A 27983-nucleotide genomic window follows, 5' to 3' on the forward strand; every position below is an offset into this window, starting at 1 on the left:
TCAATATCAGTTTCCCAGCTGGCACAGGAATCCCGTGTGTTTGAAATGTTTGTGTATTTAGGCCTATATGTGTTGCTTACAGCTGCTTTTAAATTGCTGTCAGTGGATAAAATGCATTTTTAACCCACATGGTGTGGCTAGCAGCAGGTGCCAACTGAAATATGCTAACTAGCTCAACCTTAAATTCTATTTCTGCTGCATTTGTATATGGCTGAAATAGCAGTGTGCTAATGCTATTCCGAAGTCTGCATCTGACATATTCTATGCAAGAGCTGGGATGCAGAAAGAAAGTATAAACCATAAATAAGTGGTAAGATGTTTTTGAAATAATAAATACTTTTAAGGCACTGGAATGTTTTCAGATAATGTGGGAAGACATATGAAAGAAAATGTGGTTCTTAATACATACACTGTAGTGAGCCAAACACTTTTTATATAACAAGAATATTTGGACGTTTATAAAGGCAGGTTGTCGACTACATTTCTCCAGAAAGCAGCTTTTAGGTTGAAATATGTTTTTTTGACATTACAAAATATGTATAGGAATAGGAATGTATGAAAAAAAGCTTGTGGATGACTTTTGTGTGTCCAGATAAACAAACAAAAAAGAATTTACATGAGGTGCATTCAGTAGTTCTTTAGCTAGCGTTAGCATCGCTGTTCTTTGTGTAATTTAAATACCAAAGCCACAATGCATGGTGCGAGATGCTGCACTGCCATCCATCAACGTGGTAAGCATGATCGTCTCGTCTTCTACAGAGTGATTTTGAGTGGTTTACATAATAATTAATTCCCTTAACTGCTAAACAAAAAATTGTTTCCACTGTTAATAAGTGTGTTTCATTGTCTATTTTTTTAGTTCATCATCACGACTGCCATCACGTTTTAGGGTGCGGCCACATACCTTTGTACGACGAAATTCAGCGGGCGAAATGCTGTCATCTCTATAGGAAACTATGCAATCTGGAATTTTGTGAGAGGGATGTGTGAAGATGAAGCACAGCTCACACGAATCACTTTCAAACCAAGTCTTTTTCTGTTCGTCAACGTGGCGAAGCTATGACCAATGTCAACCTGTTGTGAAATCTGCGTAGGGAAATCTTTCGCCTTCGTTACAACGGCACGCTATTGATAATGAACAATAGGCCTTTTTCCCGCCTAAAATTTTGCTAATGTGACCACAAGTCACGTCATTTCACACCATACATAATTAATATATATTTGAAAACTATTATGAGTAAAGTCTTCTCATGTGAGTGTACACCAATCGGATGACTCTTCACAAAAGAAACTACTGAATGCATCTTTAAATGAAACTGCGCATTGTGGACATTTGTTGATGTGACTAAACACAAGAGAGAAATGGAATATGCGTAATTGTGAAGTATAATTCATGTCTGGAACACTATCGTTTAAAAAAGGCAATATCACATGAGCATGACCCAAACGTTTGGTCCTGAGTACATAACTTAAACATGTGCATTTGATACGACTGCATTAGAGCGACTGAGCTTTACACAACGTCCTTAAATACTGCATCCTGAGAGCAAACTGTTGGTAAGCACAACAACACACTGATGTCCAGAGTTTCAGAGGTGACCATCAGAGAACATTAGAGTCACAGTTACCGAATACATTTAGAAAGGACGACAAACGCTTGTACGGATGAAAAGGAAGGGAATAAGACTGTTTGTCTCATGTGTTTCTTATAAGTTCACATTTCTGTCAGGCGATGCCAAGAACAGTCTGCTGGGAAACTCAATGTTCACAATCACTTTATTTCCCAACGCCAAACTCTCAGTTGGGGTCTTCTCTGTTGAAGAAGGGGTCGATTTAACAGGGCATGCTGAAAGCTGTTTGTGGTCAGTGCCTAAGGAACAGGGATATCCCACAAGTCCCAGTGGAAGCTCACAGTCTGTGTTTAAGGCAAGTGTGAGGCCTCTAGATTGGCGGCACAGGGGATGGCCTTTAACCCTGAAAAAAACAATACAAAATCTGTGAATTTCGCAACCAAAAAGCGTTGATCGTCTGTAGGAACATGCCGCAAACCTCTCACCATGTACATGGGCTTCAAATGGAGGTCAGTGCTTTCTGCAGACCACCTGCTGGAGGTGTAACTCGCTCTCCGCCGCAACGATTGGCAGCTTGTTCGTCAGGTGGTAGTTGATCAGGTGACTGATGCTCTCAAAAAGCATGTCTTTAGTCCGAACCTAATGGAAACGGACAATTAAAACAAAGTTCATGGGATAGTTCACCCAAAAATGAAAATTAGCCCATGATTTACTCGTGCTGAAGTCAACCTAGGTGTATATGACATTCTTCTTTCAGACGAATACAGTTGGAGTCGGAGTTATGCCATTATAAAGCTCGGAAGAGCCAGGACATTTTTTAATACAACTCCGATTGTATTCGTCTGAAAGAAGAAAGTCATATACACCTAGGACGACTTGAGGGTGAGTAAATCATGGGCTAATTTTCATTTTTGGGTTAACTAACCCTTTAAGTGTTTTCATAATTGGTTTGACTGAGCTTGAAGCGTCACTCACCACTCCTTCTGGATCCACCAGCAGCAGATGTTTGGGAAGCCCACACTGCATCCCAGTCAGGACATATTGGCCTGGGTTAGTGGCACTGTCCCGCACCAGGAAATCCCCGTCTCGGGCCAGCAGATTCTCTGCGTCCCTGCGGCTCATGCGTCCGTGGTACCACATCTCCCGCCGGAGCTGGTCCTCTGTGGGTGCGACGGGGGCCCGGCGCCGTGGGGGACTCGGCCACTTGTCCTCCAGTACGCAAACTCCACTGGCTTCATGTAGACGCAGGGCGTCCTCAAACGGCCCTGTGAGGTCAAGAAAAGGACAGTTTGTAGGATGAAGTGAGTTGTATGCATTCTACTTCTTGAGATTAATCAATTTCAGTCATTTGCAGTGGACTCACTCATATCAAAAATGTCTTTCTTCGGGCTCTCGGGTCTGCGTCCTCTTTGGGCGTCCATTGAAGCCTCCATGTTGTCCAGATTCTGGGTGTTAACGTACAGGTGTTCCTCGTAATCGCGACTACCGGGAGGATGACCGTCTGCTCGCAGGTAACCATCGGAAGTCAAACCTACAGAAAATAATCTGGTTACTAAATAACATCGCCATTAGAAGGAAAAAGAATTGAAATATCGGACCATGTTACTTCCAGCACCTTTAATATGTTAAAAAGCAACAAAAATCAACAAAACGTCACTAAAGTAACAATACTGATGATTAACCACCAGGCGTCTCACTTGAGCTGCTGTTCTCCGTGTCCCAGTGCATTTCATAACACAACTGGGCGGCAGGGAGGCTGCAAGCATCTCTTTTGGCTGGTGACCCCATCTGAAAGAATAATTTTTATATTCTACAATTATCATTTCTATTATTAGAAATTATAATACATTGTATAATGTATATGTGTCCTCTAATAAAACATCTTACACTATGTTTCTTCTCAAAGTATAAAAAATAGATATTTTTTTTTTTTTTATTGCAGAAGGTACTTATAGCAAATTATGATGGTTGATTTGACAGGGAAGTTTAAAGAGGTCAAAGGTTTCGAAAGGTCAAGTAGTTTTAAAAATAATCATCGATAATTGAAGAATTGCTCATTTCTTGCAGATGGCATAAAGGCTTTCAGCTTTCATTCGTTTGTTTGCCTAACGCAATTAGCTTTATGCTAATAACACTTACGGAAGTGAAAGGCCAATTCTAGTTCATTCTCTCTACAAACCACTTCATGCTGTTCATAACACAAATCAAAGCAGCAATAAAACTCCACATCCATTTATAATAAAGTCTATTGTTTTACCTGAGCGGTTTTGCTCTGTGGTTGTGTGTGGACGTGACCCAGTAGGCCCGCAGGAGGCCTGAGCCTAGAGTCCACCACTCCCCCAACGGGAGGCTCCTTCCCTGGGATGCTGTTGTAGTAATCGTGCTCAGACGATTCCTCGTCATCCCCCCACGCCGACTCTTCTGTTCGTATAGTCCTGAACATTAAATAAAGCTATTTAGCATGTTTGCGCATTAACATATTAGCAATCAGTGAAAAGGTAATTATATATTTAATTCAATCTAAATATTTAAATCATAAATATATTTCCATTTGGTACTGAAATGTGCCAATAAAAACATGCTTATTTAGTAGTATCTACTTACAAATGACTATTTTAATTTATATTTGTCTGTGCTTTATGTTTTTATGCTTATTAAGGTATGGTCACATTTCTTGTTGTTCTGAGAGTTTTTTACAAGCAAAATCCAGTCCTTTTAATAGTAACACTCGCAATTGAGAATTTTGCGCGTGGGTGAAAGGTTCAAGTTGATCACGTGAATTCGGAAGTGACTAATGTGCTAATGTGATCGCACCTTTAGAGTTTCATGTGTTAGCTTAGCAACATGCTAACAGCACACAGAGCTGTTTACTATATGTAGTGCGGTGACATCAGTTCCATTTCAGTTTCAGTAGGATCCTGTCTATATAGGGAAGTATACTTATATTAAAGACAAGAAAGACCATTTAACAACAATGATTTATAATTAATCAAATTGACCCATAACTGATGTGACACTGAGCAGGCTTGTGGTTTCTGAGAGCCCCTTAAATAAATTTAGCTTTAAATAACGCTCTGCGATCAAAACAGGATGGCTGAATGAAACACAAGCCGTGTGTATCCTGTTTCAACCTTGTGAAAACTGTTCAGATCTGAAGTTTAACACTGACTGCAGATAAAACGATAGAGGAACTACTGTCATTTTCATGTTTTGATGCATCCAAAAGCCCAAACAAACAACGCCTATGGTTCAAGGGAAATTGTGTGAATCTCACCTATCCTTGGTGGGAATGGCTTTGGGTGGGCTGTGTAGGTACTGTTTGAACTGCAGTTCGAAGGCCTGACCGATGGTACTGATCACATTTTGGGCAAGACCTTCACAGCACTCCAGGATGTGACACGCTAGAGGGATGAGAACAAGGTAACATTATGCACGTGAGAAATCTAGCCAAAATAATCAGTCATACAAACAAAAGTGAAGGAAAATCAATGGGAAATGGAATTGGGGACATGACGCGAGCTGGGATCAAACCCATTTTTCCCAAACAAGCACCATAGCTCAACATGTGCCAACTGAAGACCAAACCTATAATAACAACATAATATGCATACACAATAAAATAACACACACACACATATATATATATATGCACTGTATATATATATATATATATATATATATATATATATATGTAAAAATATAATAAAAATACCTCTTTGATTGACAGGGTCTTTGGCCACATAGGCGACGTAATCAGGTGTATCCTGCAACACACGAAGAAATCAGAGTCAGAATCAAGTTGCAGTTTTAAATGTAAAGAGAAATGATATGAGCTTTAAGAAGAGGCCTTGAACAGTAAACATGTATTTTAGAGGTCTTACAGAGTCTCCACCAGAGGCGAAAGATATGGACTGCATGGGGTGATGGGCAATCACCTACATAAAGAGATGAAAAAAGTGTGATGTCTGCATCAATTCAAATTGTCTGACCTTATAAATATTAATAAAAAATACATAAATAAACAAACAGTGTCAGGGGAAAGTATACAAAGCTTAAAGGGGCAATATATATTTAAATAAATAACTATCCAAACAATTTTTTTTTTAAGTTTTGTTGAATTAACTCAGTAAACTGAATTAACTCAGAAAACTTTAAGCAATTTAATTTTAATTTAATTAAATCTAATTTAAGCAATTCACTCAAAACATAGAATAGTATCATTTTACTACAGTACTGCACAGGAACTTGAAACAAATCGGAATCTGTTCATTTACATGTATCATCTAAAATAACTGATTCACATTTCCAAAGTTACACAAGTAAGAAAAGGCAGTTTTGAAATGTTTGCTTATTACATCTGCTTGATCAGTTGTTAAGCTGCAGTCGTGCTACTGAAAAATTTAGTTTTGTAGAGTTACTGTAACTCCTCAACACCGTATAGGAATGATAATGTTGTGATAAATCAGTTGAGGGTGAGGCTGATATGATTTAAGGGGGTTATTCTGTCTAAAGGGCCGACCTGTCGCGTGGTGGGGACGAGTAGACTCAAACCATCAATGGAGATGTTGACGCCGATGCTCATTCCAGCGAAACGTAGGTTACTCTTTCCCATGATAGACTGGAGGGTTTTGTTGATGGTCTAAAATGGGCAGCAAAACAAGTATTTGGATATCACTAAATTTTCTTAGATTTGTGTTTAATAATAATAATAAAAAAGGTCCAAAAATGCAATTTGCTCTTACTTTCTTCTTCCAGGCAGCTTTTCCTCCGGGTACAACTTCACACAACCTGTTGATGGCCTCCCTGTGTTTACACACACAGACACACACACACACACACACAAAGAGAAAGAGCACTATTAGAGAGGTATTACCAGATCTCACAATCTCACATACCCGGAAAACCCACAAAAAAACATTTCCCTTCTGTTTCAGTGCAACCGCTGTGTGAAAATAAATAAGGAATGTGTCTGAGCCTAAGAATAAAGCTTATTGAAATATTGCAAGTGTTTTGTCAGTGTATAAAATAAACAGAGCAAAACAAAACAATAAATCATGGAGGGCACAATCTCAAAATAAAATACAACAAATGAATAAAACAAATCAATCAAAGAAATTGTTTCGGCTCAAGAAAACAAAAACAAACCAAACCAGACAAAACAACAACAAAAATAAAACAAAAACAAAAAACACACAAAAACAAAACACCATAAATTGTAAAATTGTTCTCAAATGAGAAAAGACCAACACTCGCAGTAGTGATGGGTGCCTTAATACGACTAATAAAACAAAAAAAAGTGTAATTTGTGAAACAATTTCAATAGCTGTGAAGAGTTTGGCAGAGGGGCATCATGGGTTGTGAGGTCAACAGCGGACGGAGTGACTTCGAAACACCAGCATGCTATCAAATAGCCCATTAATTATTTAAAAGTCCCAACTGTCCCAGCAAAGGACTTTTCAGGGAATTTTTCCAATAAATGTTATAGGATAAGCATTGCAAAGTGTGATTGTGACAATTTCCATTGGTGTGTTTTGTGTTGCAAGATTACGCGCCGGTGTGTGTTTTGCCTCTTTGTTCTTATGGAAATTGCTTCTAGGCCTCACTCCATGACAATGACAAATGAGAGAGCCCACCCACACTCCCTCATTCCCGGGAGCACCGCAAATCAGCTGATTTACAAGCCGTTGGTTTCTTCTGCAAAATAGATTCCGGCTAAATATGCAGCCTGTTCCAAGCATTCCCATTATAACCATTATAATGTCATAACAGACTGCCGCTCTCTACTCAAAACAATCACTCTTCTCCACTCATCCTTGTTTATCAACTCTAACTCCACCCCATGCAATCTGCATCATTTTGGGCCCCAGAAGGCCTCCACAGTCATTAGTTGGAGTCGTTAATAATACATGGCTATATCACTCCGTCTCCATCTCGCCTGTGCTATCTGCACTTTAGTCCACTGTGGGTCATGGGGTTCGGGTTTCTGCTGATCGATGAGCAAGGGCAGGGAGAGGGACTCCACTGTTGCCCTCGGGAATCTGGAGCTCCGCCCCGTCACCCCCATAACAAGAATGCACATGCTTGCACACATATAAACAAATATACACCTAAGACCTAATGCAAGCGTGCACACTTACGTACGTTCAAACGTGGTTTGGCACACAAAAAGTGAACCGCAAAGTGATAATATATTGCTTACATGTGAGTATATCACTCAAATATAAATTACGTAAAAACGAGTTAAATCAAGGAACTTGTTTCAGCGGGAATTTTTTTTTTATAAATAAACAAGCTAAAAACATGGAGGGTAAGGTAAAACATAATATATATATATATATATATATACTGTATATACACATACATTTACAAAATTTTATGCTAGATGTGATTAATCAATTTGACAGCACTAATATACTATACAGTATACACCCCCCCCCCCCCCCCCCCCCCCCCCACACACACACACACATATATATATATATATATATATATCAAACTAATCTACACTAAACTTAGCATGGAGAGTGAGGTTATGATTTGAAACATGAGATATTTCCAAAATAAAATAATACAATAACAAAAACTAAACTAAACTACACAAAACATGGTTGGCGTAATCTCAAATATAAAAATAAAATAACAATAATAAATAGTAATAAAATAAAAACAACCTGAGTTACATCAACCAAGGAAATTGTTTTGGCTCAGCAAAAACAAAACATAACAGAGCAACACATGGAAAGTATTTTTGATAAATAAATAAAAAAGTAAATAAATAAAAAATAATACACATAAAAAAAAAAAAAAGCAAAACAAAACAATAAAATCATGGAGGGTGAGGTATTTGTGCACAGAAGTTTGTGCTAAAAAAAAAGATCTACGTTCAGTAACATCCAAATAAAAAACACTTTACCTGGTGACGTGTGTCCTTGTGCTGAAGTCCAAAGATCTCATCGATTTTAGAACCTCAATGCAGCCCATGTACTGCAAAAAAAATAAAAAAATAAATGAGAGCACAAAATAACACACATTACTTTCATTATACTTAATTAGTTTTGATTTCCCAGAGGTCATAATTGCTTCATGGAAATATGTATCTAATTCTTGTTGGCAAGAGCCAGAGCATCCATGATGTAGAGGCTGAAAACAAAAGCAACAATTCTCTCTCTCTCTCGCTCTCTCTCTCTCGCACACACACACACACACACACACAAGGATGGTTTAACTGCACAATAATGGCAGCAGGGTGCATATTCGTGTTTAGCATAACGCCGCATAATCACAGATAAATACTAAACGTATAATTCCAGCAAGACAGCTTGTTCTCGGCGGTTCTGAAAAAGACGACATAATAGCTGTGCTGGGTAAGGTAATTACAGCGAAGTGTGAGGAGATTGACGGCAATAACCACATCATGACCGGTGGGGGTGGACTGGATAAGAGGTATTACTGCAGTCTGGCCCTTCTGGGACGTGGAAAGTGCTCTGATGAAGGTGTAGGGAAATATCTGTTCGGCAGTTAGTCACTAATGCGTTCAAAAGGGTCACAGGAACATATCGCAAGATCCCCACCCCCACAGTGACAGTGCGACATATGTCTGAATGTTTGTGGTTACAGATGATTGTAGAAAGTAATTAGATAATTTTTGTTGTCTTAGGCTGGGTAAAGGATTTCGGAGGCATATGCTTACCTCGACCCAAAGCACAGGTCACGTGGCCTATGGTTGAGTCAAAGTGGTTTCCCTAGATATGACAGTTAGAAACTTAAGATGGAGTAAATCTCCAGCTTAAAGGAACAGTTACCCCAATTAGGAGAAGTCTGTCATCATTTACTCACCCTCATGTCATTCTGTATGCTGAATGACTTCTGCAGAACACAAAAGATGATATTTCATAGAACATAAAAAGTCATGCAGGTTTGGACAACATGGGGGTATGTAAATAATGACAGAATTTTCATTTTTGGGTGGAGTAGGCCTATGTCTTTAAGACAATAGTTTTTGATGTTGCTCTTGAAATCAACATCCTCTGTGTTTGCTTCTTCAACAAATACTGTACAAGTGTGCATTGGGGAAGTCCCAAATAACTGATTATGACCTTAAAACTGTTCTCTATGAATATAAATCAGTCCCTCTAACATTGCATTCATGTTTTCTGCAATCACTCCTTTTCTCTTAAAGGGAGAGTACACACAAAACTGAACATTCTCAGATGTACTCACCCTCATGTCGTTCTAAACCTGTATGACTGTCTTTCTTCTGTGGAACACAAAAATAAGATATTTTGAAGAGTATTTGCCAATATAATGAAAGTCAATGGGGTCCAAAACAACATTGGACAACACGGAGATGTATTCGAAATTTCTTTGTATTCCACAAATGAAAGACAGTCAGAGTTGGAGGCTGAGAAAATTAGATTTGTCATTTTTGGGTGTACTGTCCCTTTAAGTTTTTTTTTGTTTGTTTTTTAAGAGCATGTCTTGACACCAGCTCATTTATATCTAAGCAAGCAATTGCAGACATCTTAACTACATTAGTTAGCAGCGGGAAGTGTTCAATCAGTTTAATGAATCTTCTTCCTTTTCTTTTACTGCTTCCTCTTTCTCTCAAAGACCTCATTGTTGGCCAACATGCGGTGTGATAAATTAACGCACTCCTTACAGCAAAATCTGCAATTATATATATAAATATACACATACATGTCTTCATAGTGGCAGAACAAGTGAAAAACATCATTCAGTGATGTCACATGCATTGTAGCTGGTGGGTCAGTAGTGGAGGTAGACATTTTTTGAGCTTGTCCTAATTTAATTTCATGGGAACAAGTTATAGACTACTGTTTTGATGATAGCAAACTGCAGATTTTGCTGTAAGGAGAGCGGTACTTTAGCACACAGCATGATGCCCAACAATGAGGTCTTTCAGAAAAAAAGGAAACAAGATATATATACACACACTATTATTTATAACAGAGGGGGGTTGCCCAGAAAATGTTTGCACTAGAGAAAATGACCAGTGAGGTATATATGAGGTAAAACGTACAAAATCTGTGCGTTACTTTTAAATGCCTATTCCTTGTAGTCTTTTGTTCTTAGAAATTTGGAATCATCTTGGAATAACACAAACTAGTCTAAGTTTAAAACAACTTCCTATTCACCCACAGAAATGCAGATTATAATTGTAAAAATTACATGCTTTTGTGTAGTTTTAGTTTTAGCCAAACTAAAATCCCTTTATTTATGGTATACCAACATGCCAGTGTTATTTGGCTAACTGCCCCCCTCCATGCCTGTTTCCTCTGCTACACATGTGATACAAATGACTGTGATTAAATGTAATTGAATAAACGAATGAATGGTGCCTGTGTAATGCAATTAAGGAGCGTGCGCAGGCCCAGTCTGGGTTGTTGGAGAGAGGGCCGTGTGGTTACAACACACGGTGGGGTGGATGAGTGCAGGGGCGGAGGGGTGAGAAACTGGGTTGAGAGCGGATCACTGTCATTGACGTCAAATAGTCTGCCAACATTTATAACTCTTGATTGACCAAGATGCAGCCCAGAGATGAAGATATTGGCTTATATCCACAGCATCTACCAAACTGTTATTGGTTAGCCTACACTGTTTCGCCTACTATGTTTTATCTAACAGGATTTGCCTACTTCAACATTACAAACTAAGTAAACAATACATCAAATACGTTTTAAAGAACTTAAATTTGCTAATGCTATGCTCATTTTAATCGCAGTTTCATTATTATTCCTAAGAGAAAACACATGCATATAAACCTGTATTGATCCCAAAATGGAAATTTGGGAATTGCTCAAATGTCCATCCTGGGATCAAATATAAATTTTGCGAACAACTCATCTTGAGTCATAAACAATTAGCCACCCTCCACCTCCCTTCAGTTCTAGTTTAGTTGTTTACATCTGCAGTTTGTTTATCCACGTCTGCCCCCTGCTCTGACGCAGTACCACACAAAGCAATATATCTGGATTAAATTATATATTCCTCCTTTCTCCTCAGGCAATTGCACCCTGACATAACCAATACACCGCAGTGAACAGAACCCCATTGTTCTCATATCATAAGCAGTTTTGCCTGAACTCAGCTTTTGAAAGGACAAGATGTTGCAGTTGTTTGTAAGCTGCAAGGGGAGTCACATCTCTCTCCGCGTCTTCAGAGCTGCATTAGATGGTGCAATGAATGTAAATGAATGATTATTGATAACACCACATAGCAGCATATTGACAACGCTGCAGACCTGCAAAATAACATAAGGCGGAAAGCATATTGAGATTTCAAGATGATAAGCAGGGGACTTACCCTGACAATGTACGAAGCTCCCGTGCTGCTGATCTTTTTGTCTGGGTGCAACCACCCCTGCGAGGGCTTATTGATGAAGCTGCCCTTCTGGGTAAAGTTATCTCCCAGCCATATTCCCTCCACCCTGTTCCTCCGGTTCATCCCGGTTCTGAAGCTCCCAGATCCCCCTGGACTCCCCTCGGCGGCCCCTGCACTGGACTCTCTTGGACTTGCCCTCTGCCTCCTGGCGGCCTGTAGGGAACAGGGACCCACACAAACAGGGTCACAGGAGTTGAACACAGCTGCAAGACTTGCCACAGGACCACTGGGGGCGGTCGCCCCCCCGAAAGCCGTAGCAGGGGAACTATCGGTTGGAGGCGCCCTGCTGGATTCCTTGCTGGAATTGGAGCCGGAGCTGCTATTGGACGGGCTACGGCTGAGCAACGAGTTGGAAAACTTCCATTGGGGCATTTTGGGAATGAGCATGCAGAAGGTGGTGGTCCCGTCCTGCTCGCCGTCCAGCCCGGGTGAGTCGGCCAACACCTGGGCCGAAGGCGGAGGAAGGGCAGCGGTCTCCAGGGGCGGCAGCTCCAAGCCAGGCGTGGACGAGGAGGCCACCGGCGTGGCCACCATCTTCCCGCTCATGGCTAGGCTCTGCATCAGGTCGTCGGAGGAGGTCACAGAGTCGTTCCGGAAGCGGCCATACTTGGGCTTAAGTAGCATGCCCGGAGGAGCGGTCCAGAGCGGAGAGGACAGTGGGGGGAAGAGGGAGGGGAAGGGGGGATGGCAAGGGAAAGGGAAAAGGAAAGATGCAGTGGAAGCAAAGGAGAAATCCACAAGGTTCTGTGCTAGCCCTGCGTCCTCTCTCTCTCTCTCTCTCTCTCTCTCTCTGCTTTCTGACAGTTGCTCTGTCCCTTACTGTGGCTTGCTTAATCCCTCCCTCTCTTCTTCATTCCCTCTCTCTCTCTCTCTCTCTCTCAGCCCAGCTTGCCCCCACTCTCTTGATGATGTCAGTGTTATGGTCTGTCTATTAGCCCTGCCCAACCTAGACAACATTAGCTAATGCACATCTGCCTGAGCACCTCCTTACAGCATCTTGCACTTATCCTACACTGACACATACAAAGCCATTCAGTCCTGCAGCAGCATTAGCTAAAGGTGATGTGTGCCGTTTGGAATGCTACAATACTTTCCCCTATCCCTCTGAAAGGTGTAAATACCGTGGCGCTATCAAAACATCACTTTTTTTTGAGCATCCCGACAACTAGCCCAACTCGACAACACTGCCGTGAGTTCGGCCGAGAAGTAACAGTTGTTTTTCCAGTTTTGTTTGGTGATGCTAGTAGCGCATAAGTTACTGACTTCACTGTTAATTTCATGGGATCAAGGTTAGCATAGGACAGTTAGCCCCTGCTGGTGAATATTGTAACTACACCATCTGGCAGCAAAAACTTTTCACCATGTCTAGTTATTGATAATAATTTGTTATATTATAGTCGATGTTTTACCGGAACCTAATTTTCACCTACAAATGAAAATGTCTCCGTGTTAAGATTTTCTTCAGGGAAAGTAAGTGGGGTCTAATGTTGTTTGGGCCCCAACACTTTTCAAAATATCTTATTTTATGTTCTAGAGAAGAAACATAAGGGTTAGTAAATGAATACGAAAAATAATAATCTTTTTCAGTTGAACTACCTCTTAAAAAACACAAAATGGACTTATATTTTTACTCATCTGCTGTCTTTTACAGTATGTCACAGATCAGGATAGTCACTAGTAAAAGGCTTGGGACTTTACCAGTTAAGATTTATAAACGTCCATGATTAATGCAAATTAACAATTAGAGCAAAACACCAAGGCCAACAGTATAATATCTAAGTAGCTTGTTAGACAGTGCACACATACGACTCGATACGAAGATACGAGTACTCAAGACATCAAGGCACCTTTTACACAAGTTAATATAGAATAATATAGAATACCTCACAACAGCATTACTTGCTTCTCTATCCAAACTGTGTTCTTCATATTGCTGCAGTATGGATAATATAACGACTGTTGAGACTTTCTCTGCTCTTCTCTTGCTGTCGAAGTCAAGAAAACATCTGAGTTGTCACATTTACAGGACTTGCGCAAGACGTGGTGCCTGTTTGACAAACAGTTTCTTCCCTCTGCACTGACGTCACTTTTTTCGCAACTGGCCAAAAAGTAAACGCAAAGACTCCACAAGGCCAAATAAACAGGAAGCACTCAAAATACTCTATGTTCCGTTAACGTTGCCTATGTGTGCAGACTATTTTGGTGGAAACCTCAGTTTTGTGGTGTGCATCACACTTGCTTCATGACTAACAAATGGCTCTTTTTTTAATTTTCCTAAATCAACAGCTCTTGGGTAACCTCTCAAAGGTGCAGAGATTTTGTTATTTTTCCATTTACGCCTAACTGGGGTAATTTTAGCTTCAAGAATGGGGTCACCGGGACCATTTGCAATTAGTGAGAGTGCACATGCAGGGTCACCATCTGGATCAATACCTTTGTTAAAAGCAAAACCACAAAAGAGTGCATAAAAGCGGGAAAATGAGAAAACAAGACTACTTCACTCATTCAATGTTCGCTTCTCCTCAGGGAGCCATGAATGCTCAGTTCTGGAGGAATCGGACACATTCTTCATATTTACCCTCATGTCACCATTCCCTTAATTAAGTAAATTATCGTGAATTGTCACACTAAAATCAACAATGCACTGAGGGCTACTGTGTGATCTCAGACTGCAAGATGCATTTTTTTTTTAAATAAGTGGGATCATACAAATAATTTTGACATAACGGACATTTACATATTCAACCAGAGAAAATAAAAATGTAATTTATACATATCATCCTGTTGAAAAGTTTACATGCTTACATGGTTCTTAATATTGTGCGTTGCCGCCTCAAGCATTCAGAGTTGAAATCAACAAATTATTTTATATATAATTTTTTACTATTTCTTTTTTAATTTGATCTCTTATTTAAAAACTTTTTTTTATATAAATGCCTTTCTGAATTATTTTTTTTTTAGTAAATGCATTTAAAAAGTGGGATTTGTGAATTTGTTAGAGCAACTGTACATTAATATGGGTTAGGCCACTCAATTTTTATATAACACAAGACTAGGGATTTCCACTTATTCTCTCTGGTCCTGAAAAACCCAGCACTAATACATGTTTGACCGCTGTACTTACAAACAAGGTCATTTTACCCAAATATTGAGACAAAGATAATCATTGATTACAGCAGTTTTCACTGTATGTGACGACATAAGAATATTCATAAATGTAGTGGGGGGAAAAAACACATATTTACTACATTATTTTGTGCCAACGTGGAAAATCAAGTACTACTTTTAAATCTGATAAAAAATATTCCTATAGTGTAAAAGTCACATGTACATAAATAGATCAATGCCAGACAGCAGGTGACATGCACTGCGATTTCATTAACCTCATCTGCTCAAACGTATTATCAAGACATTAAACATCAAATTGTGGTTAACGTGGGTGAATGTGCCATTTTAATATTTGCTTTCTTAAAAAAATACCACCAAATGAAAATGCATCTTCCACATGGCAGGCATTTACCACATCCTCTTAAAGCACATGTAGCAATGTATCACAAAATGCTATTACTAAATATATTCGTGTAGAGAAAGATTAAATATACACATGAAAGAATCATACAGTTACTCACCAAATCTGGTGCTGCTGTCTGCTGCAGGTTGCAACACCGGCTCCACACAAGCACCAAAAACACATGCGAACTTACGTGTTTGAATGTAGAGGAAGGGTAACAGCACATAAAAGTGTACTGATGTGAAGTTTGTGCCCAAAGGGTGAGAGAAACCACTCAAACCACAGGCTAGAATCATGTGTCCTGGTTTAGGAACGCACAGCATCACATAAACACACCTCCTGCAATGACATGCCCAACCACGTTACTTATGTTCTGGTCTTATGCACTTTAACACAAGTGTCAATATTTGTTAAGTTGAAAAATGCTTAAACAACATGTTGTACTAATGGTAGATGCTGCTAAGAGTTGTCGAAAAGTGGCACCTCAGTGTGTCTGAGTATAAAAAGCATTAAATTCTAACAAGCAAACTGTGCTAAATATTGTATCGGTAATATATGCACAAAAGCATTCCTCATTCAAATTCATAGCTTGAGCAAAAGTTATACGCGTTAACGGTGAAACGGAAGCCGTGTAATTCATTAACAAAAGAGTCACTGAGGTTAACCTTTAGTTAAAAGTTCTAGCAAGCTTGAGTCGTTTTCTAAAACAACAATAGAGCACAGCATAAAAAGGGATACAATTAAAAAAAGTGTGTTCTGCACAACATGGCATCAAAAATACACTATGCATATTACTGCACCACACAAAGAGCAAATCATTTGTCATTTAAACTGATCACTGACACACTGAGGAGTGAAAGACAAACAATAAAGAGACTTTCTGATGCCTTCTTGTACTTCATTGTGTACTGAAACGATATGCGCTTGTTAAAAAGGTCACAGGAACACTGTGGTCAAATCAGCAGCCCTGACATTAAATGTTAAAGCATCTGAAAAAAAAGAGACGACAAAAAACTAAAGAAGAAAAAATGGAGCAAACCTCTGCCACCTCAAACAACTCAATCTAAAATGTGTCCAAATGTTCAAAAAGAGAACCATTATCTAAGAACAAAGCTTGATACATTCTTAAGAACTTCTTTGATTTTGTGAATTAACTGCTTGGTGGAAAAAATGTACAGAAGTTTAGTCTTTTATACAGAAGTTGCTTAAATTATACTTTTAAGCTTTTCTAAGTGGATGGACTTTTATTTATGTGTTACCAATGTAATTCCTGTGGGTGTTTTGCTCTTTGTAAACTGTATTTTGAGGATCACTTCATATCTTTCTAGCATCGTTCCACGTGTATCGTATTTGGTAGCTTTAAATGGTCATGACAGGAGTTAGTTACACCAAGTTATCACACTTGTCTGATTTTAACAGATATAGGCCTGGTTTCACAGTTGGTTTCACTTAGATTAAGCCAGGATTAGGCCTTAGTTCAATTTGGACATTAGCTTGCAACATTACTTGTGCATCTTGAGACAAAACAATGGCTCTGATATATTTTAAGAAATGTCAGTGCAAGTTAAAACAGCTCAAACAGTCTTGTGGCTGTACTCGAAAAACAGTGTGTATTGTAGTTTATTTCTCCATTGACCTCCATTGTAAACATACGATTTTTTGAGGGACGGGCGAAATTACTTTCTGTAGAAAATTGTATTGAAATGTAAATTTAAAATACATTGGTTTACAATATATTTGAAAAATGATGTGTAATAATTGTATGTAAAACACACAGGATAATAGTGAACTTTAGGAGGAGACTATCATTTGCTATCGTTTGATCATCTGACAGGATAAATGTCAAAAGTGCTGTCAAAGACCTTTTGGAGTAAAGAGAAGGTTAACGCATTCACTGTCATGTCATATCATAGGCTATCATATAAGGCCATCAAAGTAAATTACTGTGTAGTCTACATAAACAGCATACACGCCATCATTTGGTTTCACACTTCTGTATGTAACGTTATCACACTTACTTTCTTTCACACGCCTAAAACGACTAACGCGAATAAAAAAAAGAAAGAAAAAAAAGTCCTACAAAACACTTTTTTGTATAGAAGATCTCAAGAGATGCGTTCAGACAAAACAAAAGAAGAATAAATCGGGCACTGACTAAATAAATAGGCTAATTTGAGTGTTTCGCATTTGCACACTTTACCAGACCAGACCAACAGATCTTCACGCGTGAACACCTGTCAATCAAACGCAGGCGCGCGCGGAGGGGGCGGAGCCTAAACGGCGAGTGACTCACTCGACCTATCAGAGGCGCGCGAGGGACCGTTTGAGTTCAAAACTGAAGCGGCGCCCTTTACAGGAAAACATTGACACTCTGTGACGACCGTCCGCGAGTTTTTCCGGCATTTCACATCGGATTTTGCCTGGAATTAACATTTACCCAAAATGTCTTCAACGAAAAAGCAGATTTACTATTCCGACAAGTATTCCGACGAGGAATACGAGTACAGGTGAGGAATTTCACTCGTTTTTTCACTGATTTGTTCACTTCACTTGGTGACGTGATACTTCATGATGGCTATTGACTATATACAATTACTTGTATATACTTCAAGCTATATACTTCAATGACGTTCAGTCATTTGGCTGTTTCATATTAAAAACATTCGCAAATTATTGAAAATTGTCTGTTTAAAACTTATTTTCCAGGTTCTGTCGTCATTGCTGAGTTGTATTGCAGTGACAAACTTTTTAAAAAGCTGTTTAACGTTAGTCATACTCAAAATATCAGTCAGTCAAAGTAACATACTGTCCCTCTCCTTCCACATAGGCATGTTATGCTTCCCAAGCAGCTTTCCAAGCTGGTGCCGTCCTCCCACTTAATGTCAGAGGAGGAATGGAGAGGACTGGGAGTCCAGCAAAGTCAGGGTTGGATCCATTACATGATTCATAAACCAGGTTAGTACTTAACACCGTTACCTGTGGACCAGGGTTGTGTTTTAAAACCTACTTTGACAGCTTAATTACTGTCTAGGTTGGCAGCTCTCAAGTTTTGAGACACATTTTAGGTGTAATGAGTGAAATTGACTCAAATATCAGCAAACGCTGCCCATTATTCTCAAAACCATTTTTCCACTCTTTTTATGCAGAGCCTCACATTCTGCTATTCCGAAGACCGCTTCCCAAGGAATGAAATTTCAAGATTATCACCGGAAGTTAAACTACATGGTTGGATCTGACCATAAGTGCATTTCTTTCCATAAGTTGTGATTTGTATATAAGTTTTATTATTTGCAGATCAGTGGTATTGAAATGTTACTGCTCCTCCCCCTTTCATTCGGAGAACTGATGGCAGCAGGAGCCCAGGGGGAATTGGCTGCCTCCTCCAAAGTGTTTTCTTTAGATCTACACTGAAGTCATGTAAAATAAGTTGGATGGTGTTTCAGGTCAAGTAATCGCCCCAGTCGTGAATAGAAGGAATAGTTTTTGTTGTACACTACGATGCTTTTCGTTGCGGAACTGCTTTTGTTAACATCTCCACCTTGTATTTTGAGCAGTCAATATTTGTTTGTTCTTCAATTGTTGTTGACAAATCAATAAATATTATTTTTATTAGCTCACTTGCATCCTCATTTGTAATCAGTGTTACGTGACATTAAATAATGACATAACGATCAATATTTGTTCATGTAAAGCGACAGCAGATACTATATAGAAAATGTTTTTTAAATAGACATCACACTATACAAAAAATCTAGCTCTCTCTCTCTCTCATATGTGTGTGTGTGTGTGTGCATAGAATCAAATATTTAAAATATATATTTTAATATATATAGCCAAGAATTTTTTTATTTAGTGTGTGGAAAAGCAACCAGGAACAGTCTTGGAAATTCATTGGTCAAATGGTGTGAGAATCAGAGTTCACTGTATGAAAAATATCAAACATTTTTAAGAATGCGATGAAATTTTTAAAGTGAAGTCAAGAAAAGTAGTATTTACATATACAGCCTTCAAAATAGACCATTTTTGAAGTAGACGTCACAGTTGCGTCACTACAGTTGCGCACATGTTGTGGTAGCAGAAAAACTGGTAACAAGGAAGAAAATGGACAAGATCCATGGAATAAGGGGAAAAATTTACGAATTCAGAATGCCAAAAAAGATGTTCTTCATTTTTGAAGCTGTTTATAGTTGCAAGCCATTAAACGGACAGACTGAACTGATGAAACCTGTGATGATTAACCTACTATCAAAGCATGAATTTGATGTAAAAAAGAAAAAAAAATATATAGAGATCTACATGATATTCACATATGCAGTTACAGAGTGTGTAATGTATAAGCTCTACATTTAAAGCATGAAATAATATTTAAACTTTTAACAATGAAATGACATTTTTATATCAAAATTCTTACTTTTTTCTTGCTATCTTTATATCACAATTCGATGGTGGGGGGTCAGAATTGCAGGAAATTCTGAGAAAAAAAATTGAATCTTCCTCTCAGAACTGAGATATAAACTTGGAATTGCCTTTTTTAATATTTTTATTCTGTGGCTTGCCTCCAAAGTTCCTGCAAAACAGGGATAGCTGCAGGTCGGAGTAATGGGCGTGCCGAAAGGTGAATTGCAACAACAGAAACTTAACCCTAACCCACCCGAAAACCCTGACGGACAGCTTTCGCAACAATGAAAAAGACCTTTCTCTACGCCCCTACCTTTCGGCACGCCCATTACTCCAACCAGCAGAGACCCCCACACTTGCTTTCTGCCACCAGGTAGGCTCCGCCCACAAAACACCAAAATGGTCTATACTACTAATCTACCACCAAAGGGGTCACAAACTCTGAGTGCCTGACCCCTAAAGAGAAAGCAGGAGGTCTGGGCTTGTGCACTGTCACTTTCTCTGGGTTATGACTTCCAGGACCTGGTACAAGTGTGGACTCCCTCGCAGCAGCGTGTCTGCCCAACATCGAGAACGCAGGCTGCCTCGGGAGGTAGACACTGGGATCTGTGCGGTTATATCTACCAGGACCTGGAGTCTTGGATAAGTCCTCGGCTGGACCTCTCCCAGAGATGGTGTAACTGGCACTGGATGTTTTGGTCAGGATGTGGGAGCCCATGAGAGAAGGGAGGGTGTATTTGTTGGGGGCGGGCACGGTGTCCACAGTGCGATACTGAGTGCGGCAGCCCATGGTGTGGGACGGTGGTTTGCGATGGGTGCTGCACAGAGGGGCTTTCTCAGGGCTGTATGCTCCTGGTCCAGGGGTGGAGAAGGCTCCTGCTGCAATTGTCAGATACAAGGGTAAGGAACTGTCAAACTCAGTGTTTCCTGGTGGTTTCGACATGAAGTGGATCAGTCGACCAGTAAATCACAAACCGTTTCAACAGAATGACACACTGAATAACCGACTTACCTCGGTTTTCCATCCTGCCATGTATGGAATAGGCAGGAGTGCCGTCCCTTCCAAAGCGAGTCAGTTTGGCATCAATATGATATTTAGGCCCTGGACTACAGTCAATGCTATGCACTGTACAATCAAAGCAGAATAAACAGCATTGCATCACTTAGGAAAGAAACTGTCACACTTTACATCACAGTATTTGTGTTGCTGAATATGAAAGCAACTACATTTATATGCAATTATTTTGTTAAATATGCTACTTGACCCTTTTGATTTTATCACATGCAATAAAATGTTGCAGAATTATATATAAAATGTCACAAAATATCACAGATCCAAGATGTACAACATACTGTAATATACTGTAATGCAAAAAAATAAAAAAGTTAAGAGGTGCCCAAAGTGAATAAGCAAATAAAAACAGATACAAAGTGGTGCACCATCTCAAGTATGCATTTAAATTTGTAATATTTCAAATTATATGCAAACTTGGGTAAAATACCTTTCACTGACTTCCTTTATGACATGATTTTAAATTAAAACAAACATAATTTACTATATGCGTCGCGCGTGTGTATGCTTACTATATGTATGATCACTATACAATAAAAGGAAAAATAGTATTTTGAATACAATCTGGAGTAAGAAAAAGTTGCTTTGAGGCAAAATTTAACAGCATCATACCCTATTCTTTAAAATAATAATGTGAAATAAAATTATGTAATATGAATAAAATAAATTAGGTCGGTGCTAATCTATTAGCAAAACTACACAGTAATGATAAGCACTGGAAATTTACAGCAGCTGTCTCCCTCTTGTGGTGACATTAGCAAAATACAAGATTATGAACTAAATTATTTAAAGGGATAATTCACCCAAAAAATTAAAATTACTCACCCTCATGTCGTTCCAAACCCGTAATACTATCGTTCATCTTCGGAGCACAAATGAAGATATTTTTGATGAAATATGAGAGCTTTCTCTCCCTCCATAGACAGCTACGCAACTACCACTTTGATGATTCTAAAAATTCATAAATAGATAGTAAAACTAATCCATATGAATCGAGCAGTTTAGTCAAAATTTTCTAAAGAGACACAATCGCTTTGTATGATGAACAGATTTAATTTAGGCTTTTATTCGCATATAAACATTCATCAACTCACACATCAGTTGTGGTAAACGGAAGCTCAAGTTCTTTTGATGTGCGAGAACCAATGAGGTTCATTCTCGTGTTACGCAGCACGTTTGAGTTTCTGCAAGAACCAATGAGGTTTGTTCTCGCATGTCAAGCAAGTTCAGTTGAGCTTCTGTTTATGTTCGCTGATACATTTTTATATGTGAATAAAAGCCTAAATTCAATCTGTTCATCATATAAAGCGATCAAATCTCTTCAGAAAATTTTGACTAAAACGCTCAATTCAAATGGATTAGTTTTAAGTGTCAAAGTGGTAGTTGCGTAGCTGTCTATGGAGGGGCAGAAAGCTCTCAGATTTGATCTCAGATCAAAAAGATCTTTATTTGTCTTCCAAAGATGAACGATAGTCTTACGGGTTTGTAACGACATGAAGGAGAGTAATTAATGACAGAATTTTCATTTTTGGGTGAACTATCCCTTTAAGTGAAAATGTTAACATGGATGATTTGGAAATGTTCCTCATGTAAAAATCAGCTAAAAGGATTTTATAGAAAAATAGTTCCATTTATATTTGCATTATTCTCTGCTGAATTTATTTCACTGCAAATGATTTCACTGGCTAATTCATCACAAACTCACTGTTGTTACTCATCCTGCCATGGAAGGAGAAGGCAGGACTCGTTGACTTGGTAAAATCGTGGCCTACAAAGCCGATGGCCGGTGGAAGGATGTATCGACCAGGCCCTGGCCCTGTAGACAAGATTGGAAAACACATGTCATGTGTGCACAGCATATGCACAGCCCTACTTGTGCAAGTAATCAGAAATATTTAGTGATGCATTTTTTGGCAGGCAGTTGTGACAGAATCTGTTAGGGAGATTCACACCCTTTAGATGCAGCCCAGGAGGAATGTGAGCTCATCGCAGTGGCGTGATGGTTTTTCCTGGAGTGGAAGACAGACAATGCCTTTGGCTATCTTCTCTGATACTACCAGGGGAATGCCATGACATCAGCCCACAAATGTTTGTGTGCATGAGAAGGGCTACTGGAAGCACAGAACATTCTTTCACATTTACTTCAGCATGTTTTGTCAGGCCTGGGCACAGTTATCGTAACCTCCCTGAAAGTGTGAAAAAGTAACTCCTCTCCATTAAAATTTGATGTTGACATAACACTGGAAGCATAATATTTGTTACAAAATACATCACTATGTTTGCTAGAGTAACTTTTTTTAAGGTCAATATCAATTAGCAGCTCAATTTTCCCTAAGCACCTTTACAAACTACGCAACAGTGAGAAGAACCCTTAGGTCAACCAAAATTATTGCGTTTAAACTAAAGCTATTGTGATATTTTTATTCACTTTTTTAAAACATATTTAAACAATACAACAAAAACAAGAGTTCTGTTTTTCAATAAATGAGAAGTTAATATTGAGTAATATATATTTGGATGCAATATGCTGCCAGTTACTTTGTCTATTTTTGCTCCGCCAATGAAAATAGTTCCAAGCATAGAATCAACCTTCACGCGTCTCCTAGCAGCACACCTTTCTGAATGAAGCAGTTTGTTAACGAATCGGTTGACTAAATTATTTAATGATTCACTCATAAAGAGTCAATTGTCGCCACCTAGTGGCATTAACGATGTAGCTTGCAGAAAGAATCGCTGAAAATTCTCCCCTCAGACCTTATTCAGAGCAGCGCCATGACAGGTATGAAAGTGAGGCTGTGAGGGATAGACTTAATTATCGGGTTTTCGATGGCATACGCTGCAAAAACCTGTATAAAGCTCCTAGATCACTTATAATTTTCCACATCATGGAGTTTTTTGCCTACTGAAATGTCACGAAAGATGTTTTTGCAGTGTTTCGTAAGCAGAACAATTAAAAAAGTATATATATATATATATATATATATATATATATATATATTTATAAAACAACAAATCAAACATTAAATAATAGAATAACCCACTGAAGAGATGTCTATCCCTTACAGCCTCGCTTTTATTCTCGTTAGAAATCAAAGATGGCGCTGCTGTGAATAACGTCCACGTGCACAGATTAACGGTCCACTAGCGGACTGATACAAACAGTGAATAGTCCCAGTGCTGGAACGTCGGTTCACCAATTTGATTGGACAAGAGGCAGTATTCCACAATCCACACATGCTAATATTTACTCCAAACACAAGTTTCTTACATTGAAGGTAAGATTGTTGCGTAGCATTTATAAATTAACATTTATATTTACAAATATACATAACAGCTCACCTTTTTCTCTTCCAGCAATGACCGGACGCTTCCTCTCCGTTTCACTCATAGTCACGATCGCATTTGGGACTGTTTAACCATTTACTTCAAGAAATACATTGTCTGTTAGCTGCAGAATTTGACAGAGGTCTACTTACTATCAAATCTCTATGCCAACTTTTCCATAAAATTAGTTAACAGAGCTCAAGGAGGAGTTAACATTCACGTCAGTATCAGTTGTTCCAAGCTGCAAAAACCCAAAGTAGGTGTAGATCTTCAGAATAGCATCAAAGCTGAGGTGATGGTTAGTAGAACCTCTTCATTTTCATCTTCCTAGCTTCACTAAATCAGTTGGAAATTTTGCTTTCTGACCTCTCTTGAATTGGACAAGTTCAGTCAAGTTCTCCACCGTCCACCATCGGATAATGTCAAAACCGAAGCCACCCAAGTGGAAAACTGATGCTTTGGAGTAATCTTCATTCAACCTGACTGACTCAATCAGGGGCTGCCAAACCCATTAAATATACAAATGCGTTTGAGAGACAGAAGCACAAAGGTGTCATCACTTGGGTTCATTGTCATGTAATACTATCTTCATCAGGTTATCCCTCCCCTCACTTACCCTTTCTCTTTCATGCTTTTCTCTGTTCATCAGAGCAGAGACAGATCATCATCAAGCATGGGTCGCCAGGGAGACCAGCCGCTGGGGGCCCCCCTGCAAAGCTGCATAGACAGGGCCCTCAGCAACTGAGAAGCTAGAAACATCTGAAGAAACATCTAAAAGAGTATGTACCACCATTATTCCTACCTATCCAACTGAAATGCGTTGTATACAATTCTGGGAGTGCTTTTAAAAATCACAAGAAGTTTGAGGGAAGTTAGGTGAACATGTCCACCGTTGCACTGACCAGCAAACAAACATTAAACATTAACAGTGCTGTCTGATGCTGTGGTAACTGGAGATGGATGTCAACATAGACAAACTCTCACAAAATGACCCAGCAGACGCAGAAACACAAGGGGTCAGTGTGTTGCTGGGACCTTTAAACAAGTTTCAGAGAGCTTTGAAGAAGCTGAAGCAGTTAACAGGGGTTTTGTTTTGTTGCGCCAATGAGTTGCTCACAATGTGAGGGGATTAAGAGATACTCTAGTTTAAACAAGCAAATGCTTAGCGTATGTACACAGTTGAAGTGAACTTCGGGCTTTACACATCCAAGAACCATTACAAAAAACAACAAAAAATCCTGTTATAACAGATTGTGAGCAATGTTAGCCTATTTTGAAAATCCACACAAAATAGTCAATCTGAAATATTATTTTCAACATACTATGATTTGGTATGCACTAATCCTAATTTTGCATTATATAGAACGGGCAGTATACAAATTGTAATTCAAGCATAGCAAAAGAAAGCTTTCACACAACACAGATTGTATATAAAGTTTATTCTCGTTGACTTTGTTGTATTTGATATCATTGAAGGTTAAATTCATCTTAGGTCCATTAAAATTTACAGTGATTTTCAAAATTCACATAGGCCACTTTGCGAATTGATTTTCTGCATAGATTTTATGGGAATTTAAATACGTCAAAGTAAAGTATGTTAAACAGGTCTTTGAGAGTAATACATTCTTATTGATACCTCAGTGCATAATCAAATTTACCAATATATTTAATTAACTTAATGATCACAGAGGCATTTTGTTTGAAGTTCTGCGGGTGCATATTTCGTATGGGCCTACCGATTTTTATTTAGTATTGCAGTTTAGTCAAAATAGCTTATATTCTGTACAAATCATATTCCAGTTTATGTGTCAGAGTTTGTTTTTGCTGATTCAAAGACTAATTTAGCATAGGGTGACTGGGAAAGAAGCTTATTTATCAGCTGAATGAACCAGACATCAATAAGTAAAAAATAGTAGCTACACACCTTAACACACAATTTCGTAAGAAAGACCTGCTCTGGAAGTGCACTTTCAATCATAGCACATTTTAACGGGGTGTAAATCCACACAAGTAGTATGTGTTCAGAAAGAAGGGAGGATCTGACCATGGAAATGAGAAAATAAAAAAATGAACCATACGAACAAAGGCACTAGCCACAAATAAATACCACAGATAGAAAACAAAAACAATAAAATATTTGATTCTTAGGTGAATTATACTTACAAACATAAATACTGGACTATTAAAACTAGATTACAAGAGGAATACAAGGAGACGTCATACCATCACTAAACGTAAAGAGCTATGGAAATTAATTTAAAAACAAAGAGTACTGATATTATTTCTCTTTCCAAACACACACATACACACGCAGAGCTGTCATCTTGCTGGGGGCACCTCTCTTTTCCAGCCCTTCTTTCACACAAACATATTCACAGAGAATGTACAATGTGGAGCTCTCGCATTTGCTGCTGGTGGCCAAAGGTCTCTGTTGTAAAGGAGGCAGAGAAACAGACAAAAGTTGCTTAATATAAACGTAAATGATGTTTTACATTTCTTGGATGAAAAAGTTCTTTAAGTGACAGCAATACGTGAATTGTATTTCACCATCGCTCAGGTGAGTCCTTTGTGTCCACTGTGAGGATATGTCCACCCAGAAGTTGTGCGGTGTCTTCCACCTCCTCTTCCTCTTCTATAGGCACTAACTTCTCCTCACTCTCCGGTGAAAAGCTGTCCGTGTCAGGGTCGTACTCGTAAGAATAGTAGGACACTTCAGCCATAGAACCTGGCTCCTCCTCTCCTATGAAATAAAAGCAGTCAATCCCGTTGCAGAACAGTGTGCCGTCTTTGACAAAAGCATTGATTGATTTTTTTTCAGGGATATTCTTTTTTTCTGGAAATCAAGATAAAGAATTCCCTTATTATGGCTGTGGTGTTCCTCAAGTGTATGTTTTTGGGCCGCTTTTCTTTTTTCTAAAAACTCGTTTTTGCAATTAAATTTATATTTTAACAGTTCTTAATAAAAAAAAGTATATAATAAATAACTGCAGCTAGCGAATACCTATTGCCAGTCAAACATGACTGAGAAAAAAAAAAAAAAATGCGTACAAAATGGCCAGTAGGGGGCGATCCTTGCATATACCATGTGTATATCTATATAAAGCAGCAACTCAAGCTGATTCTATTACTGTCCTATACTGTATTTTAATAGATCAAGTGTTTAAATGTATATCTCTAATGTTAGGAATTCATAGCTTGGGTATCTTAACTCATTTATCTTTCTACAGAGAATGTTTGCAGGACTTTAATGTAAAAATGTTAAATCCCAGCTTAGAGACTTTTGTCAACACAGCTGCTCAGCACCACTTAATCATCAAGGATAATAAATGTCTTGCTTGCGGTTTGGAATTATACCTGAAATTGAAGGCTGCTCATTTCCATGTTTTCCTTTGAAAATAATATATAATTCATACACACACCTAAAACTAATGTAACAGAAAAGTAAAATAAATGTAAATTATTTGACATGCATATCTCTTTTTGAGATGTTGTTAGGGTTAGACATCACTGCAAGTCATGATTGTGCTTCAAAAAGCATGTTCGATCTAAGACTAAGCTAAATCTGTGTCTAGAAAATGCTCTCGCAGATTTCCAAAACACACATTTCTGCTACGCAGGTGATCTGAGTTTTCCCAAACATGTTTACAAATGACAAATCCAAGAGTCACCTCAAGCATTAATAGACAAACAAACTTGGTAATTACCT

At 38.7% G+C, this 27983-nt stretch overlaps 4 protein-coding genes across 7 annotated transcripts in view; 1 reads left to right on the plus strand and 3 right to left on the minus strand.

The window, feature by feature from the left end:
- Positions 1-411: 411 nt before the first annotated feature.
- Positions 412-15824, minus strand: shc2 (SHC (Src homology 2 domain containing) transforming protein 2). 3 transcript variants are annotated; one of them, XM_084117575.1, is made up of 14 exons: positions 15602-15824; positions 11895-12125; positions 8485-8555; positions 6314-6374; positions 6091-6210; positions 5453-5506; positions 5284-5335; positions 4846-4972; positions 3829-4006; positions 3269-3359; positions 2935-3102; positions 2547-2836; positions 2057-2210; positions 412-1974 (listed from the first exon to the last, which is right to left on the minus strand). In XM_084117575.1, exons 1-13 carry the CDS (start codon positions 15707-15709, stop codon positions 2082-2084), a joined length of 1680 nt encoding a protein of 559 aa, XP_083973701.1. In that variant the 5' UTR covers positions 15710-15824; the 3' UTR covers positions 412-1974; positions 2057-2081. The 3 variants fall into 3 exon arrangements, with proteins under 3 accessions (XP_083973701.1, XP_083973703.1, XP_083973702.1); XM_084117577.1 differs by lacking the exon at positions 15602-15824 and adding an exon at positions 13856-14046; XM_084117576.1 differs by lacking the exon at positions 15602-15824 and having other exon boundaries at positions 11895-12765.
- Positions 15825-17825: 2001 nt separating this feature from the next.
- cks2 (CDC28 protein kinase regulatory subunit 2) lies at positions 17826-19095 on the plus strand. The gene is made up of 3 exons (XM_084117665.1): positions 17826-17990; positions 18311-18438; positions 18630-19095. The coding sequence occupies exons 1-3, from the start codon at positions 17926-17928 to the stop codon at positions 18671-18673; spliced, it is 237 nt and encodes a 78-aa protein (XP_083973791.1). The 5' UTR covers positions 17826-17925; the 3' UTR covers positions 18674-19095.
- A 1198-nt stretch (positions 19096-20293) lies between these two features.
- On the minus strand, positions 20294-24341 carry cimap1d (CIMAP1 family member D; the record flags this gene model as incomplete). The annotated part of the gene is made up of 4 exons (XM_084117711.1): positions 20294-20760; positions 20894-21007; positions 22659-22769; positions 24293-24341. 4 exons carry the CDS (start codon positions 24339-24341, stop codon positions 20294-20296), a joined length of 741 nt encoding a protein of 246 aa, XP_083973837.1.
- A 1356-nt stretch (positions 24342-25697) lies between these two features.
- Positions 25698-27983, minus strand: part of cpamd8 (C3 and PZP like alpha-2-macroglobulin domain containing 8) — a 39710-nt gene continuing 37424 nt past the window's right edge. For both annotated transcript variants that reach the window (XM_084117948.1, XM_084117947.1), the window contains 2 exons: positions 26825-27017; positions 25698-26705 (listed from right to left, as the gene is read on the minus strand). In XM_084117948.1, the coding sequence (XP_083974074.1) occupies position 26705; positions 26825-27017 (194 nt within the window). In that variant the 3' untranslated portion in view covers positions 25698-26704. The remainder of the gene's footprint in view (positions 26706-26824; positions 27018-27983) is intronic.

This window comes from Abramis brama (assembly GCF_963993115.1).
Source record: "Abramis brama genome assembly, chromosome: 6".
NCBI classification, from domain to species: Eukaryota; Metazoa; Chordata; class Actinopteri; order Cypriniformes; family Leuciscidae; genus Abramis; species Abramis brama.

What these genes read in the sequence shown, in the direction of transcription:
- shc2 (XM_084117576.1), bottom strand. Translation starts at nt 12,596, where the DNA reads ATGCTACTTAAGCCCAAGTATGGCCGCTTCCGGAACGACTCTGTGACC. An exon ending in TCGCCTCTGGTGGAGACTCT is followed by an intron (nt 5,336 to 5,452) that starts GTAAGACCTCTA and finishes CGTGTGTTGCAG; the next exon opens with GATACACCTGATTACGTCGC. An exon ending in GCCATTCCCACCAAGGATAG is followed by an intron (nt 4,007 to 4,845) that starts GTGAGATTCACA and finishes TTTAATGTTCAG; the next exon opens with GACTATACGAACAGAAGAGT.
- cks2 (XM_084117665.1), top strand. Translation starts at nt 17,926, where the DNA reads ATGTCTTCAACGAAAAAGCAGATTTACTATTCCGACAAGTATTCCGAC. An exon ending in GACGAGGAATACGAGTACAG is followed by an intron (nt 17,991 to 18,310) that starts GTGAGGAATTTC and finishes CCTTCCACATAG; the next exon opens with GCATGTTATGCTTCCCAAGC. An exon ending in TTACATGATTCATAAACCAG is followed by an intron (nt 18,439 to 18,629) that starts GTTAGTACTTAA and finishes CTTTTTATGCAG; the next exon opens with AGCCTCACATTCTGCTATTC.